The 14,250-nt window shown below is 45.3% G+C and overlaps 1 protein-coding gene across 4 annotated transcripts in view; it reads right to left on the bottom strand.

Annotated features, from left to right (window-relative positions):
* Positions 1-508: 508 nt before the first annotated feature.
* The window catches only part of Tinc (transmembrane protein tincar), a 31,697-nt gene continuing 17,955 nt past the window's right edge, over positions 509-14,250 (bottom strand). Inside the window, exons 4-15 of one of the 4 annotated variants that reach the window (XM_076825159.1) lie at positions 13,622-13,898; positions 13,301-13,525; positions 13,065-13,196; positions 10,379-11,167; positions 10,111-10,298; positions 9,849-10,051; positions 9,258-9,760; positions 8,974-9,169; positions 8,200-8,335; positions 7,885-7,935; positions 6,226-6,486; positions 509-5,877 (exon numbers count right to left, since the gene is read on the bottom strand). In XM_076825159.1, the coding sequence (XP_076681274.1) occupies positions 4,726-5,877; positions 6,226-6,486; positions 7,885-7,935; positions 8,200-8,335; positions 8,974-9,169; positions 9,258-9,760; positions 9,849-10,051; positions 10,111-10,298; positions 10,379-11,167; positions 13,065-13,196; positions 13,301-13,525; positions 13,622-13,892 (4,107 nt within the window). In that variant the 5' untranslated portion in view covers positions 13,893-13,898 and the 3' untranslated portion in view covers positions 509-4,725. The remainder of the gene's footprint in view (positions 5,878-6,225; positions 6,487-7,884; positions 7,936-8,199; positions 8,336-8,973; positions 9,170-9,257; positions 9,761-9,848; positions 10,052-10,110; positions 10,299-10,378; positions 11,168-13,064; positions 13,197-13,300; positions 13,526-13,621; positions 13,899-14,250) is intronic. The other 3 variants (XM_076825160.1, XM_076825161.1, XM_076825162.1) reach the window with 3 other exon arrangements.

The following is a 14,250-nucleotide window of genomic DNA, read 5'->3' as shown; positions in this document are numbered from 1 at the left end:
CCCCAGAATAGTTCCAAATAATAAAAAAAAATCTGTGGAAAGTTTGAGCCCGATCGGATAACGGGAAAAGGAGCCCCTGGGCCCTTAAATATTTAAATAATTATTTACATCCAAGTTATTGATTAAATAAAAAAATATGTCAAACAAAAGTTGTAGATCCAGACAAAGAGCATCTTTTATGTTCTATTACTTTTTCCTGTGCGACAAACGGTTTTCGAAGAGTCTGCAAAACTAAAAAAAAACTTTTCCCTCAAATTTTGAAAGTTTAAACGTTTAAACACATTCACTATTCTGGAACGTGCCCCGAAGGAAATATTGAAACCAATTTTTACCAAGAGTAAATAAGAGCCACCCTAATGAACACGTATAATGTAGATGACCTCCCTGCCCTTTCCCCGAATCATACTTACGATTAATTGTAAGGTTCGTCTTAAATAGTTGGGATCGCGAGTCGATGTCGTGCCCGGGGGAAATAGCGAAAACATTTATTTGTATATGTACCTAGGTATTTCGTCGCATAATTTACCTTTATTCTCTCGGTAAATGAAACGATACAAAGCTTACATCTAGTTTGCTTGCTTATACACAAGTACATAAGTACATATGTACGATGCATCGAGTAATATTGATACGTTGTGACGATAATAGTGTCGCTCTTATAACCGCGCATACCATTTTTCTTTTTCCCTTTGCACCGTTCACGTGTCGTCGAGAGCATGCTGGCTTCTCCGTCGGCGCGGCGTCGGAAGGAAACACAGTTAGCGTTAAGAATGGAAAAATCGCACACGAGAGAGGCGGTGGGGGGTTTGTGAAAAATTGAAATGGCACACAAAACCAGGACATGTAATCCTCGTGTCTACGATTCCTGTCTTTCTTACAATCTCGTGTTACGGACATTTTTAGTTCTTAGCTTTTAGGTTTTAGTTGGCCCTGAAACCAACTACATACATACCTACATATCCCGACTCTTTCGTAGGCCGATAGTCTTATATATAATAATTATGTACTCGACACTCTACGCTCTACGGAATATGTATGTATGTATGTACATGCATACGTAGTATATGTATAGGTATCGCGGACGACCTGGTTCGATCACCTGAGAAACGAAAGTGAGAACGAAAGCACGCAACGGATGTAGATAATCGTCTCCGCGATTATATTGACGCTGTAAAGGAGTGGGCGACGCAACGCGGAGCGACCAACAAAATCTCAAAGAATAAGAGAAAAATGGAACTTGGTCGAGAATACCTTTGGTGTAACGCGCTCCGCGAGTATTCCAAAGCGCGCGAAACGATAACGTTTAACAGTCAATTCGAATAAATATCGAGGCTAGTCTAATCAGTCTTTATACAATTATTCGTACACATTCGCTGAATGCTTCATTTACATTGACATTCACGCTCCCTGTCACAGCTTTCTCGCAGATTCAACTCGCTCCTTAATTATATACAGCTTTCGAAATAATGTCTGGAATAGTGGATTAACACTCTCACGCACAAATCTTTCTCTCCCCCAATCTCTATCTTCTTCCTTGCTGTTTCGCTTTCTTTCAATTATAGTTATACTACCCACAATATGTTCGAGACGCGACTGGTTCAGGACGGCTCTGAAATCGATAATATCAAAGTTTCTTTTTCCCTATCAGTGCGTGGCAAACAACTAATCCCTTCGCATTGCACAAGAGCGCACGACTGGTGGTATCTGTTTTTTTTTTTTTTAAATTTTTTTCTTCGAGTTAGAGCCATCCCTCGGCTGTCCAAGTTTCTATGTACCTATGTTTAGCCGACATCCAAAACGAACAAAGTACGGAGGCTGACTGACCGTAGACGTTAAAAAAATAATTCCGCGAGAGACAGCACTGGCCCGATCGCTGCTTTTCCTTTTTCAACGACCCTGCTGTTGTTACTGTTACTGTACTGTTACGCTTGCTGCTGATATTACCGCTACTGCTAATGCTACTGCTGCCATAAAACGATGCATCCACAGCTTCCTGTTAGCCGTTTTGATAGAGTTTCCATCGCGCAAAAAGTGCATAAAAAAATACAAGGAATCGCGATTCGAATTCTTATCCGATTACGTATAAAAAGACACTCGTACATTCAGTTTGCTCAATGTCCCCATCTTCGTTTGCAAGCTACGTATTGCAGTAAAGATGAACGGATTGGATTCATCGATGTGACTGACCTGTTACCTGTTATCTTTTACTAGTTGCTCCAACTACTTATCATATCTTCCGCTTCGACGCGGTTCAAAGAGATATTTAAAAATAAACGTGTTCTTTTCGTCCAACTTTTTTTGAGCAGCGTTTCGTTCTAATTTTACTTTACATACTCGTTATGTCGCCTACGCTCGCTATCTACATACGTAGAATAAGACAGATCGGGGGTGATTGTGACGTAAACGGTAAAACCATGAAAAGAGTCTGTAATGTAATTGGTCGAAAAAAAGGAGTGGTGCATTGTGTTTGCTTCTCGTCTACATCTGTATAGGTAGATAGTAGTGCGACACTGTGCCGTGCTACTCTTTCGCTACTCTCTGCGTATTAGCCGTTTGTAAAGATTCTTCATAAAAATACCATTATTATCAGAATTTCCCTTGAAAAATGTCAGCAACCTCTGAGAGCATTTCAGATTCTGAGAACAATCTTTCTCTTATTATCACCGTTCTGTTAGGAAGAAACTAGGCGTCTTCTAATCCGTGGGTGTACCAACCCTTATGCCGAAATTTCGTCGCGCGACCGCGCCTCCCCTTTGTTACACTACCAATCTACCATACGCGATCGTTTGAAAGAAAATTAATTTCTGTTCCATCGTTTCTAGCTGCCGGCCTCTAACTCTACGGCTACAAGCACTATCGCCGATTACGCTTTTTCTATTCGCGTATCGCGGCGCATAAGAGGCGCGCGCAAATCGTCCATCTGTACATTCCGTGCCGTACTGTCCGTTTCTGCGTCTTCGAAAACGGTTCTACAGTCGCGGGAAGAAAGCAAATATCTATTTTCTCGGACTAGCTAGTGCGCGGGAAGCGTTAAACCTGTAGCGCGTGACGCACGAGTCCCCGAAAAGAGGAGATATCTATGTAGCATGGCAGTCGATGAAATAGTCGAGCAAGTAAATATAATATACACATGTACGTCTATAACAGAGATCCATTGATTCTCGCAATTAGTGGCAGTAATCGTTCCCTTACCCTTTCCTAATAGCCGCCATGCGACGCCGCGTCCTGACCTCGTCTAACGTTTCCTCGTGCCCACCCCCCTCGTTCAGTTCGTTTAGTTCAATCTCTTTTCTTTTATTCCCTTCCGCTTCCGCTTCCTTCTGAACAGAAGGAACGAGTTGTTCAAAGACAACTGCGGCACAAGAGTTTTGTTAAGACAAAAGAAAAAGAGAAACGTAAGCAAAGAAATAAGTGAAGAGAAAAGTGAACCAAGCTTTCTATAAGACGACCAATTAGAAAAGTATAGTATCGAATGGAAAATGTTACACGAGGCAGCACGCGCGAGAAGTATCCTCTATTAGGTACTCGACCATTAATTATTATACAGACGGACTGCCCCGGACTATGGAGAGGGGTAGCCACTATCGCTTACGGTCGCGTCGGTCCACTATCGTTGCGCAAAACCGGTCCCGAGCATTACGTAAGAACCACCAGGCTCGGAATATGTAATTCTTACAATTAGGTGTAAAACCGTGAGAAATCATCGAGTATATCTTACGCTTACGCTTACGCCATCGTCACACATTTCAATCTCTTAGCCTGTACGAAACGATACGCTTTGTCATCGACCGGTCAGTCCTTTCGTATCGACTCGGCTAGCTTAAAAAGAAAAGGGAAGACAGCACTCGGTGCAAACGGCTATTATAACAAAGAAGAGAGAAAAAAAGGAAAACAACTTTTCCCGCCGGCACAACCTACGGTTACGATTGCAATGTACATACACTGTTTGAACACAATTTACAGTAAACAACTGAAGTTTTACATCGATTCGATTCGGTTCTATTCTGCTCGGTTTACTTCGTTTCCTTCTGAGTCAACTAATTGTCTTTGCTTCGCCGCTGTACAAACGCATGCCGACTTCACCTTGCATCGAGCCGCTTTACTGAAGAGAGAAAAGGTTTCCGCCGGCTCTACCCCCAAACATTCATCGCCCTCAATAATGTGATCGAGTATTGTACATACAAGCGTTATCGTGGGCCCGTGAGATATGTTTTCGACCAGGTTCGCGTGTTTAACATTAGAAAAATCTTTTGGCTTCCTTCTATGAATACGAACATTCAGCTACTTTACATTTATAAAAAATAGAAGTCATACGCGTGAGCGATGCTTTTCCTTGATGCGTCGCAAAAGGATGATATGTAGTTTTGCGTTGAGTACCGTTTCAAATTCATGTTCCCTGTCCCCTGTAACTTGCACGACGAAACACGAAAGGGTCAACTCCGGTAACGACTCGGACATTCTATTAAAAAATAGAAAATAACCATTGAATGCACCTCGAGAGATTCACGCTGCGAGAAACCTTTTCCACCTTCGGAGGACTCGAAGCGCGCTTCCTCGACGATCGATTGCGTCGTTGGGAGCAACGACCGCTTGAATCTTTAGCTAAATAGGTGACGCATAAGTAGATAACAGAGGCAAAGGCAAAGGCAAGGGTAAAGGCAAAGGCAAAGGCAACGACAACGGCAAAGGCAATGGCAAAGGCAAAATCGAGGCAGGAGGAGGTGTTTAATGGGGCAAACATGTATCCGAATCACCGCTGCTGGCCATCGAGAAGTTGGCAGAGTCACGATCGCTCTGTCTGATTTGTGCAGTGACCGACAGCTTACCGGTTGTTGGCGGCGCTTGAGGGAAAGTGTGATGACCTGGCAGAGTCCAGGGCTGTGTGTGCAACTGCACCGGCGGAAACCTTTTGACAAATGGATTGTTCGGGGGTACTGGTTGAAGAAGCCTCACGCCGTTATGATGGGAAGGTAAGGTCGTATGCGCGGGGACTGTCGCGTGTACCTGCGGTGGATGGGTGACGAAAGTGTGTCTTGGAACAGATCCGCAGCTTCCGGTCGATCCACTCATATGCGAGCCAGCCATGCTGTGGGAGGCGTGAGGTAATGGCATAGTGGAGCAATGGGGATAGGTAACCGCCGGCTGGGTTGGATAGTGCGGCAATGTGGCGGACGAAGCGTGCACGCGCACATCGTTGCTCTCAGTGAAAGACGTCATTCTCATGTTGGTGGAACGACCGAACGGCTCCTCGTTCGGATTCAGAGGTTCCGTGAGCTTCGTCCTCGACAGTTTGCGTCGTATCACAACGGTCGCTTCGTTTGGGTTTTCTAGGATAACAGCTGGGCAACCGGGGCCAGCGATCGTGTCGTTTGCGTTCATGTTCACGGTTGCTTTCAGGTTCTGGTTCGGAGTTGGGTTCGGGTTCGAGTTGGAGTTGATACTCGTGAACAGTGGCGCGTGATTTGCGTATTGCGGCGAAGAGAAGGACTGACTAGTGCCGGAACGACTTGTCGGGGGTGAATAGGTGGCGATGGTTGCCGTGGGAGGCTGAATACCGCGTTGAAGGGAGCAGCTGCGCCATTGATCTCGCGATTCTTCAGCGACTCCTCGTTGCTCACCGGTCAGATCGTCCACACTGGTCGCCCGTCGTTGGCAACTGCCATTGCTCGCGTTACTCGCGTTACTGTGCACGCCGCTCGAAGAGGTCTCGCTGTGGCTGCTAGTGTTGCTGTGACCAGTCAACGAACCTGCTCCGCTGCCACTACCCACCGCATCCAACGGTGGAGAGTTGGAGGAATCTGAGCGGGGCGTCAGCTCGTCATGAGGCATCCCCGAATCCGCTCGGCGTAAGCAACGCGGCGTTTGTCCTCCGTTCGTCTGAAACGAGTCGTACATCCACGTACCGTTCATTTTGACGGGAAAAAAGATATTAACGGGACTGCGATCGAAACCGTGACCGAGGCCGAAAACAACACGGAGAACAGCAACAGAAATGAAAACGAAAACGTGTAAATAGGAAAAGAAACTATGATCGATATCCAAGGGTGTTAAACCAAGGGTGAGCAAACCAGCGTCTCATTTCATTTCACTAAATTTACTCTATTATGTACCCGCCCTGCCGGTTGTTTTCGAATCGTCGTTCTAACGCCTGAAAGAAAATACTGATTATCGTAAAGTTTGCCCACCCCCGAGTTAAAGAGTGAATGTCAAGACTGTTAGTACTACCTGGGTGTTAGTGGTTAGTGGCGCCGTGATAACTTCGGTGGTCGGTACAGATGTTGGAGTCGGGGGTGGCAGTGGTAGTGGCAGTGGTAATGGTAGTGGTAATGGAAGTGCAAGTGCAAGTGGAAGTGCAAGTGGCTCCGAGGTAGGATCGGGCAGACGGTCTGAGGTCAACAGGGGAGAGGGGTCACCTTCCGAAGGTTGCAGGTCGCGACTTGCACTCGCGTAGTAAGTCACGTGGTCGTCGTTCACGCACTCGAGCAGCTGTTGAAATTGTTCCAACGATTAATCTAAGCGCGTTAAGAGTCTCACAGTCGGGTCAGAAAATATTGGCCTCAACATCAAAATTGATTTCCCGACTGTGTTGTAGGGTGGACCTTAGTTGCTCTTGTCGAAAATAATTTTGAAATTTTTGGCGGGGACACCCCCTAGAATTATGCCATTGGAAGAAAAAATAATGTGTGCAAAATCTGACATCGATCGGAGAACGGGAAAAAATTTCAACACAAATAATGTTCAAAGTTGAAAGTTTGCATTTTTTTTTTCAAATTCGAATTTCTCAAAAACTGAGGGTGATGGCGAAAAACGGTTCGCGAATTCCTATGCAGCGCACAAAAATCTATAAGAAACCGGTACTGACTGTTACAAGTCCAGATGGCTGTTGTTACAATTTATTAAACTCTTGCGCGAGTTTGACTCCTCGTTCGGCCGAATCGTTTACTGCTAAATTATTTATTATCATTTTCCCATTCTAGAGGATCCATATTTATAAAATCTTAATGAAAGTATCAGTTATTTCATTAAAATTTTGAAATCTGTTATTTATAAAGATATGAAAAAATTTCTTAGACGAAAGTTCTACTGTTTGACAAGGTGAAAATAATGCCAACGAAAAAAGTTTTTCCTGAAGGTCAATTTTTGAGATTTCATGGTCCTGACTTCTTTTTAAAGTAACCATACTTTGATTCTACATTGTTACAGAGCGTAAAAATACAAACTCAACAATATATAAACATGTATATTAACGATATACTACAATGGAGAAAAACGAATTGCCAAAATAAAACATTTTCAAATTCGATGCGGCACGGTTTCCAGTTGTGCGATCGCCTTGAAATTTTGCACAGAACATTTTTTCGCCCAGTGGCACAATTCTAGGGGCTGTCCCGAAAAAATTTGAAAGTAAAAAAATAAGGTCCACCCTAGTATACAGTGTATACCTACTTGTTTCGAGACGTTTCTGTATTCTGCAATTGGAAAATATATTATTCGACTGTTTCACCCGATACATTGGTATCGTCCACGGTGGCGAACAAATTCTACCAAGATTATTACTGTTTCGAGACTGATAATCCAGGGGAAAGGGTAAATTGTAAAGATAGACCGGCAGCTAAAAGGGAGAATTATATTATGTCTTTTACAGATTAGCGACATAGTCGGTAAAACAAACGAATGGTTGTACATGTAGGTAAGTATGTAAACATTATTGCCACGTCTACACTATTCTTATGCGGTCTATGCTAATGTGTCTGTGTGTGTGTTTGTGTATGTGTATTTGTTAACGCACACTTATTTCAGAGGCACACACGCGGAATGGTTAAACGTTAATAATAGTGCTTGAACGCACAGGAATGTTAAGGAATATACTTTTGTGCGTCTTACGTCTCGAAATCTAGGTATACCGTCCCTACGGGATATCAGCCATCTTTCCCACTGTCAAAGCAAAAAAAAAAACGAAATTAAAAGCCGTTAAAGCAAGGAATACGGGCCTGAGACCTATTAGACCTATCAAATGACGCGCGAACAAGCCACGTATCTCGAGTTTAATGCGAGGCTTATCACGGGATAAGATTCGATGTAGGTTGCGCCACGTGTTGTACTGAATAAAACCTTGTGATGCATCTTTTAAACGAAAGTGTCCACAGAAAACGGCGGTGAAACGGATCTAGCGCACGATCAAACGGGACGGTCGAGTACCTTGTTCTCCTCGGACAATGAATCGTCGACGGGATCCAGAGACGTTATCAACGGAAGTTCCCGTAACGTGGCGTAGTCTCCGTCATCCTCAGGGCCTCCACTGTCGCCGGCACCTCGTCTGGCTTTTCCCTTATTACTGAAATATAAACGCACCAGAGTGTGTCGCAACGAATGTATTTCGTGGGCCAAGGGTTCTCACGATTACTAACAAGGATAAAAACAGAAAGAGAAACATGGTATGGTATCCCAAGATCGCTCCACACCACGCAACGCTAATCTTGGCCTGTACCGATCAGCAGAGTGGAAGAAAAAAAATGTCAGACGTGAAAGAAATGTAGGATTTTCTCAGGCATAAATGAACTCTAGCGCGCGACAAGTGAAGAGCAGACAAGCGAGATAAAGACAAACCGTACAAGAGATTACCGGCGGGGCGCGCGACGGTTCTGGATTGAGAGCGATCAAGGGAATGGATCGAGAGCGAAGATTGTCAGGAGTAAGTAAAAAGACACATCGATCAGAAAGGTACGAGTACGCAGCAGCGGAAGCGAAGAACGTTGAAGCGGATTGTAAAGCAATTATAACAGGTACGTAGATTGTAGGTACCTTTAAGTAAGAAAGGCAGAGACGCCGTAAAAGGTTGGAGGCATTATTAAGAGATTACGAGAGATCGACGCGGTTCTCTTGAAAGTTGGCTAGTTAAGCATTACAGATTGGCGGAAGCGGGCACAGCGAGATGTACTGAAAGACACCAAGAGGAGGGAGGAGGGTAGTTACCGCGAGCCTGACGTACTAGGCAGGTCGTTGAAGGTGACCTTGGGCTTCAATTTCTTGTTGAGCCAGCCCTTTTCGGTAGTAGGCGCGCCGTTGGCGTCGCTCGGTGATTGAGTCGGCGACGGACGTAGCTTTGGCCTCAACCAGTAGATCTGCTCGTCATCGGCTGTCGATTCACCGTCAACGGAATCCGAGTTCCCTGCACGACCGAATAATTCATTCATTCGTTCGTCGAATTGGAAACTCTATTCGACGAGCGTCCGCGTGAAGCTGGTGGGTCGTATTACCTTGAGTGCGCGCCTTCCTTTCGATAGCCGCTTTCTGTATCACGCTCATGATAGCCTTTTTCGGCGAGGAGTCAGCAATCGTGTACGTTCTACCGTTACCGACCACTAACAGCGGCGCGCTGGTACCCTCTTCGTCGTCTCTGGCCGATAATAGATCCACGTCGGTCACGAGTTTCACCGACCTCGCTGACCTAACGGTGGCTCGACCGATCGTGACCCTCAGCTTGAATGTCCAGCGTTGCTTGATCGTGAGGAATATCCAGAGGAGTAACCAGAGCAACAGGTGGAGGACAGTGGCAATGATACATGCTAAGATCGCGCCGTCCAGGCTGCTACGATATACAACGCTGTAGTCGTAGAGTAAAGGCGCGCTACAGATCGCGATCGCCAACAGGACGCACAGAGCGGTGCAGTGGATGAAGTATACCCAGCCGTTTCCATCTCGATTCTCTTTCGGTAAGATTACTCGACGCTCGCGTTCCTGGTTCAGGAACGCCGTGAATCTGTCGAATGGCAAGCAAACTGTCTTCTGTCCAGCTCTCACCGGACTCCCTCCACTTTTCCCACAACTTTTTCTAGCAATCCACTTACCTGCCGTAAGCGTAGAAATACATCACCATGCTGGAACAGTGTACCAGGAGAGACGACAGGGCGAACAGAACGAGGGTGACGTGCGGATTCAGTAAGAAGTAAGAGTCTCCGAAAATGCTGGACATGGTGCTGGTGGTACTCGATACTGTTCGATACTGTTGACGCAGCACCGGTAACACTTTCAGAGGTCCTACTACTTGAACCTGTTTTAACACTCGTCATTACATATTTATTCGCTAGCTCGACAATTGTGCCAACTTGCCTTATAAAGGACAGACATTCCAACGTAGGCTAGCAAGCTCTGGGCTGAATTCATAACCAACTGGACACTGAAAATCGTGCCCAGCGCTTTGTTGCACGACCAGAAAACAGCGGGATACCGTACGGAATAGACGCCAAGGGCGATCGCGTAATTCAAGTACTCCAGAGTAATGGGCCCGTAAGATTCGGCTGCGGGAAACCATAACATATCCGTGGGAATTCTGCCGAATCGAACCAACAACATTGTCATTTCTGTGAAGCAGTCTTACCGGCCTCAAGCTCCAGATTCAATTTCTCCGGGTAATCCAAATCTGCCAACCTATTCATCGTCAGCGACATACTCTGGGCCGTCATGTTTCCTCCGGTGGCAGTTCTAGCTGGTCTAATTGTCGTCGAGCCTCTGCCCCAACTCTTCGTCTTTGATCTATTCTTTAAAGTGTTATTTCTGATGATGGTCTTTGCGGTTGGACGTCTAGCAATGCCACCATATTTGCTTGTAGTACTCTTCAAGGTTTTCGTCGGCAACGGAGTGGTCGAAGGCGTCAAGGTCGACGTTAACACCGTTGCTATAGCTGATTCAGCCATAGTTTTTGCAGTCGCCGTCCTTGTTGTCGTTTTCGTTCCCGTTCCAGTCATCATCGTCATTGTCAGCGTAGTCGTAGTCGTGGTCGTGGTAGTCGTATGGATTTCTCGCGTTCCGGGTGTAGTACTGTTGCTCGGAGCGGCAACAGTACTTGAAGTCCGTGCGTTGGCTAGGGGAAGGTCGATATTCGCGGACCGAAACGAGCTTTCAAACTTAGTGATCACCTGAATGGGAGATTCGAGGACATCGTCCACGATACCAGAAAATTCTGGCGTCGTGGTCGTGGTCGTAGTCGTGGTTGTGACATCATTCGTCGACTCGCCGATTCCATCGGCCGGCGTTAAAGTGACGAAGGGCTGAGGAGTTATAAACCCGGTGAAGATACTAAGGTTTACGTTTGGATTCAAGAAGCTGGACACAACCAGTCTATCGCGATGAATCACTACCCAATCCAAATCTGTTCGCCATATCGCTTCTGTAAATGAGGAAATCCCACTTTAGGACTACTCAACGGATCGGTTGAGTACCTACAAGATGCGTAACTACCAAACAAGATAGCTAGCTTTAAATATATGTTGTAGGGTGGCTCTTATTTTCGACTTTTCAATTTCCTTCGGGGCACCCTCCAGAATAGTTCCAAATAATAAAAAAAAAATCTAAAGTTTGTGCCCAATCAGATAACGGGAAAAGGTGCCCATGGGCCCTTAAACATTAAAATGATTATTTAACAGCTCATAAAGTCGATTTTATATAATATCCTCCGAGTTACTGATTAAAAAAATATATATGCCAAACAAAAGTTGTAGATCCAAACAAGGAGAGTCTTTTATGTTCTATTACTTTTTCTCGCGCGACAAACGGTTTTCGAAAAAAGTCCGAAAAACTAAAAGAAACAATTTTTTCTCAAATTTTGAAAGTTTAAATGCTTCTCAGACACTTTTTATTTATAAAAGCGAACGAAAAAAATGGAATTTTTATTTTCGAGGACTATTTTTTAAACACTTAAGGGGGGGGGTTGACATATTTTTTTATTTAATGAACAACTTGGAAGATATTATATAAAATCGACTTTGCGAGTTGTTAAATAATTATTTAAATGTTTAAGGGCCCAGGGGCACCTTTTGCCCTTATCCAACCGGGCTCACAGTTTACACAGATTTTTTTATCTATAGCTAGTAGGTCTACGTAGACTTCGGAGCGAAATTGTGAAGATACAGTGGCAAGCTCAATATTCCTCACGCTTACCAAGTGCGAAAGCCTACTGCAAGAAAAATGACGAATCGCATTAAGACAACTTGATGTAAATTATGCGTTTAATCAATCGGCGAAGGGACTGGGATAGAGAAATTGCTTTGGAATTCTCCGAGTTTAAAACACGGCTGAGCAATTCATAGTGGGAGGATTCTACGAACAGGAAATCCTGCAGCAAACTGTATGCATACACCTGGCCGATCAATACTCGAACCAGGACGTAGTCAGGACGAAGTTGCCCTATTACATACCTACACACCGACCGACCAACCGACCGACCGACCGACCGACCAACCGACCGCCTCCGCCCACTCGAATCCCTTTATTATTCCATACGGGAACTTGAACGTCTTGCAACAGAAACAATACCAATTAACCGCCACATCTCGTCAGAAGTCGCTTTCTTTTCCTGCTACCCTCCACGAAATGGTGAGTGCGACGGGTTGGCGAATAACAAGAAACAATCACACGGTCGTGATGCGTTTAAACGAAACTAATTATCGTGGATTATCACAATCAAAGTGTGAGCTCTCATCTTGGCTTGTAAATTACCTTGATATTTTAACGTGACCCTTTGAACACCTCGCTAAGGGACCATCGATCATGATAAAAAAAGAAAAAGAAAAGTAGCGCGACTACGAGAACCGATTGTATCGCGACGCAATTCAGTGATCAGTCGAGTTGATTCCTTGATATACCTACACACACAATTTCTTCCCAAAGTTCACTTTAGCGAGAAACTTTCAACGAGCTGCAAAACTTATCAGATCAGTCTATTTCGACAAACTAAATTACAGCTACATGGTCACGCGACGAAAGCTTTACGCAGGAACATTACCGACGACCACAGGCAGAGTTAGCAGTACAACACGAAAGTACCTGTATCAAGAACCTTTGCCCCTTCTGTTTTGTTTCTTCTGTTCCTTGAATGCATCACAGTGAAAGTAACAAGACTGTTCAACACACGTAGCATGGAAGCAATGCTACTTACAATTAGTTCTACTTCCGATACATTCGCCTAATTGTAAGTGAGAGGAATATTGTGCCACGTTTCTAATATCCAGTAGGAAAGCGATAAACACGGATAGAGATGATTGGGATAAAATTTCAAGTGGGATTACCTTTCGGCAAGAATCCCGCGTGTATCAGCCTAGCCTCCATGAGCAGCGAGGGCAGCAGAAAGCACATAGCCGTGCAGAGGTGTACAAACGCTGCCGTGGGACCTCCGTGCCGCCATAAATTGTTCGCCAGGTCTAACAGGCCACCCAACAAATCGTTCTTTCATTGATTCTGCGCGGCAACTTGAAAGTCCTACCCATTCACCTTCTCCAACCCGCTAATGCTAAGTTGTACTCACTGTTGTCAGGATTGTTAGTAAGCAGGGACGACGGTGGGTCGCGCGAGCACGCGCTTAAATGCCGGCCGAGCTTTATTCCATCGTTGGCCAGATTACCAAGCTTGAGAAAAGCTGCGCCAAGGAGAACAGGGAGCAGAACCACCCCGGTCCCAGCCAACACCAGACACCCGTACAATTCGACCTTCGGTGGTGGTGCGTCCGCGGGCCACGGTAACGATAAATACGCTGCAACGGTAACGAAACGGTAACACGTTTCTGCCACACTCAGCGAGCAGAATCGTCTGAAGGAAGACGCTAAGCAAAACGGACGGGTCAACTCACCGCCAAACCGTTTCGCGTATCTCAAGCCTATGTAAGCTTGGAAAGCAACCGCCAGGATGCCATACCAGACAGACCACAGGCTATTCACGTGGCCCCGTATGCACGAATCCCGTTTCGTGGATTTTCGAGGCTTTCTGGTTCTGCTAGTCGTAGTGACGCCACTGGAGCTAATGCTGGACACGATCGGAAGTGGCTTCAACGGCTTCTTACATTTCGCTTGGTTTACCTCGTTATTGTTTTCGTATCCCATCAAGCTTCCAGTCATTGACATCTTGTTCTAGAAAATAAACATCGCAGCAGCCCGTTCAAGCGCGTCCAACAACAACGCCCAGCGAGCACCAACGTTTCGCGCGGATCTAATAATATCCCCCCACAGTGGGTACCTATATCCAATGAAACTCAAAGACCATGAGAAATTCTGCGCACTCTTCCACTCTGACTATACAGAACTGAAAAATTGTTCCGATCGAGCACCTTTGCAAGCGACAGACCAAACAACAAACACTCGCAGACTTACGAGGAGATCAGCGAATAAAATTAGCGCGGATCGGAACGTGGCAAAGAAATATTGCTAATAGGTTCTCTCTGTTCAATCTGCTATACCTACTTATAGTGAACCGGGCACAAGA

The sequence above is a fragment of the Andrena cerasifolii genome, chromosome 13 (genome assembly GCF_050908995.1).
Source record: "Andrena cerasifolii isolate SP2316 chromosome 13, iyAndCera1_principal, whole genome shotgun sequence".
NCBI classification, from domain to species: Eukaryota; Metazoa; Arthropoda; class Insecta; order Hymenoptera; family Andrenidae; genus Andrena; species Andrena cerasifolii.
Note: the sequence above shows the minus strand (reverse complement) of the source record. Positions and strands in the feature narration are given on the sequence as shown.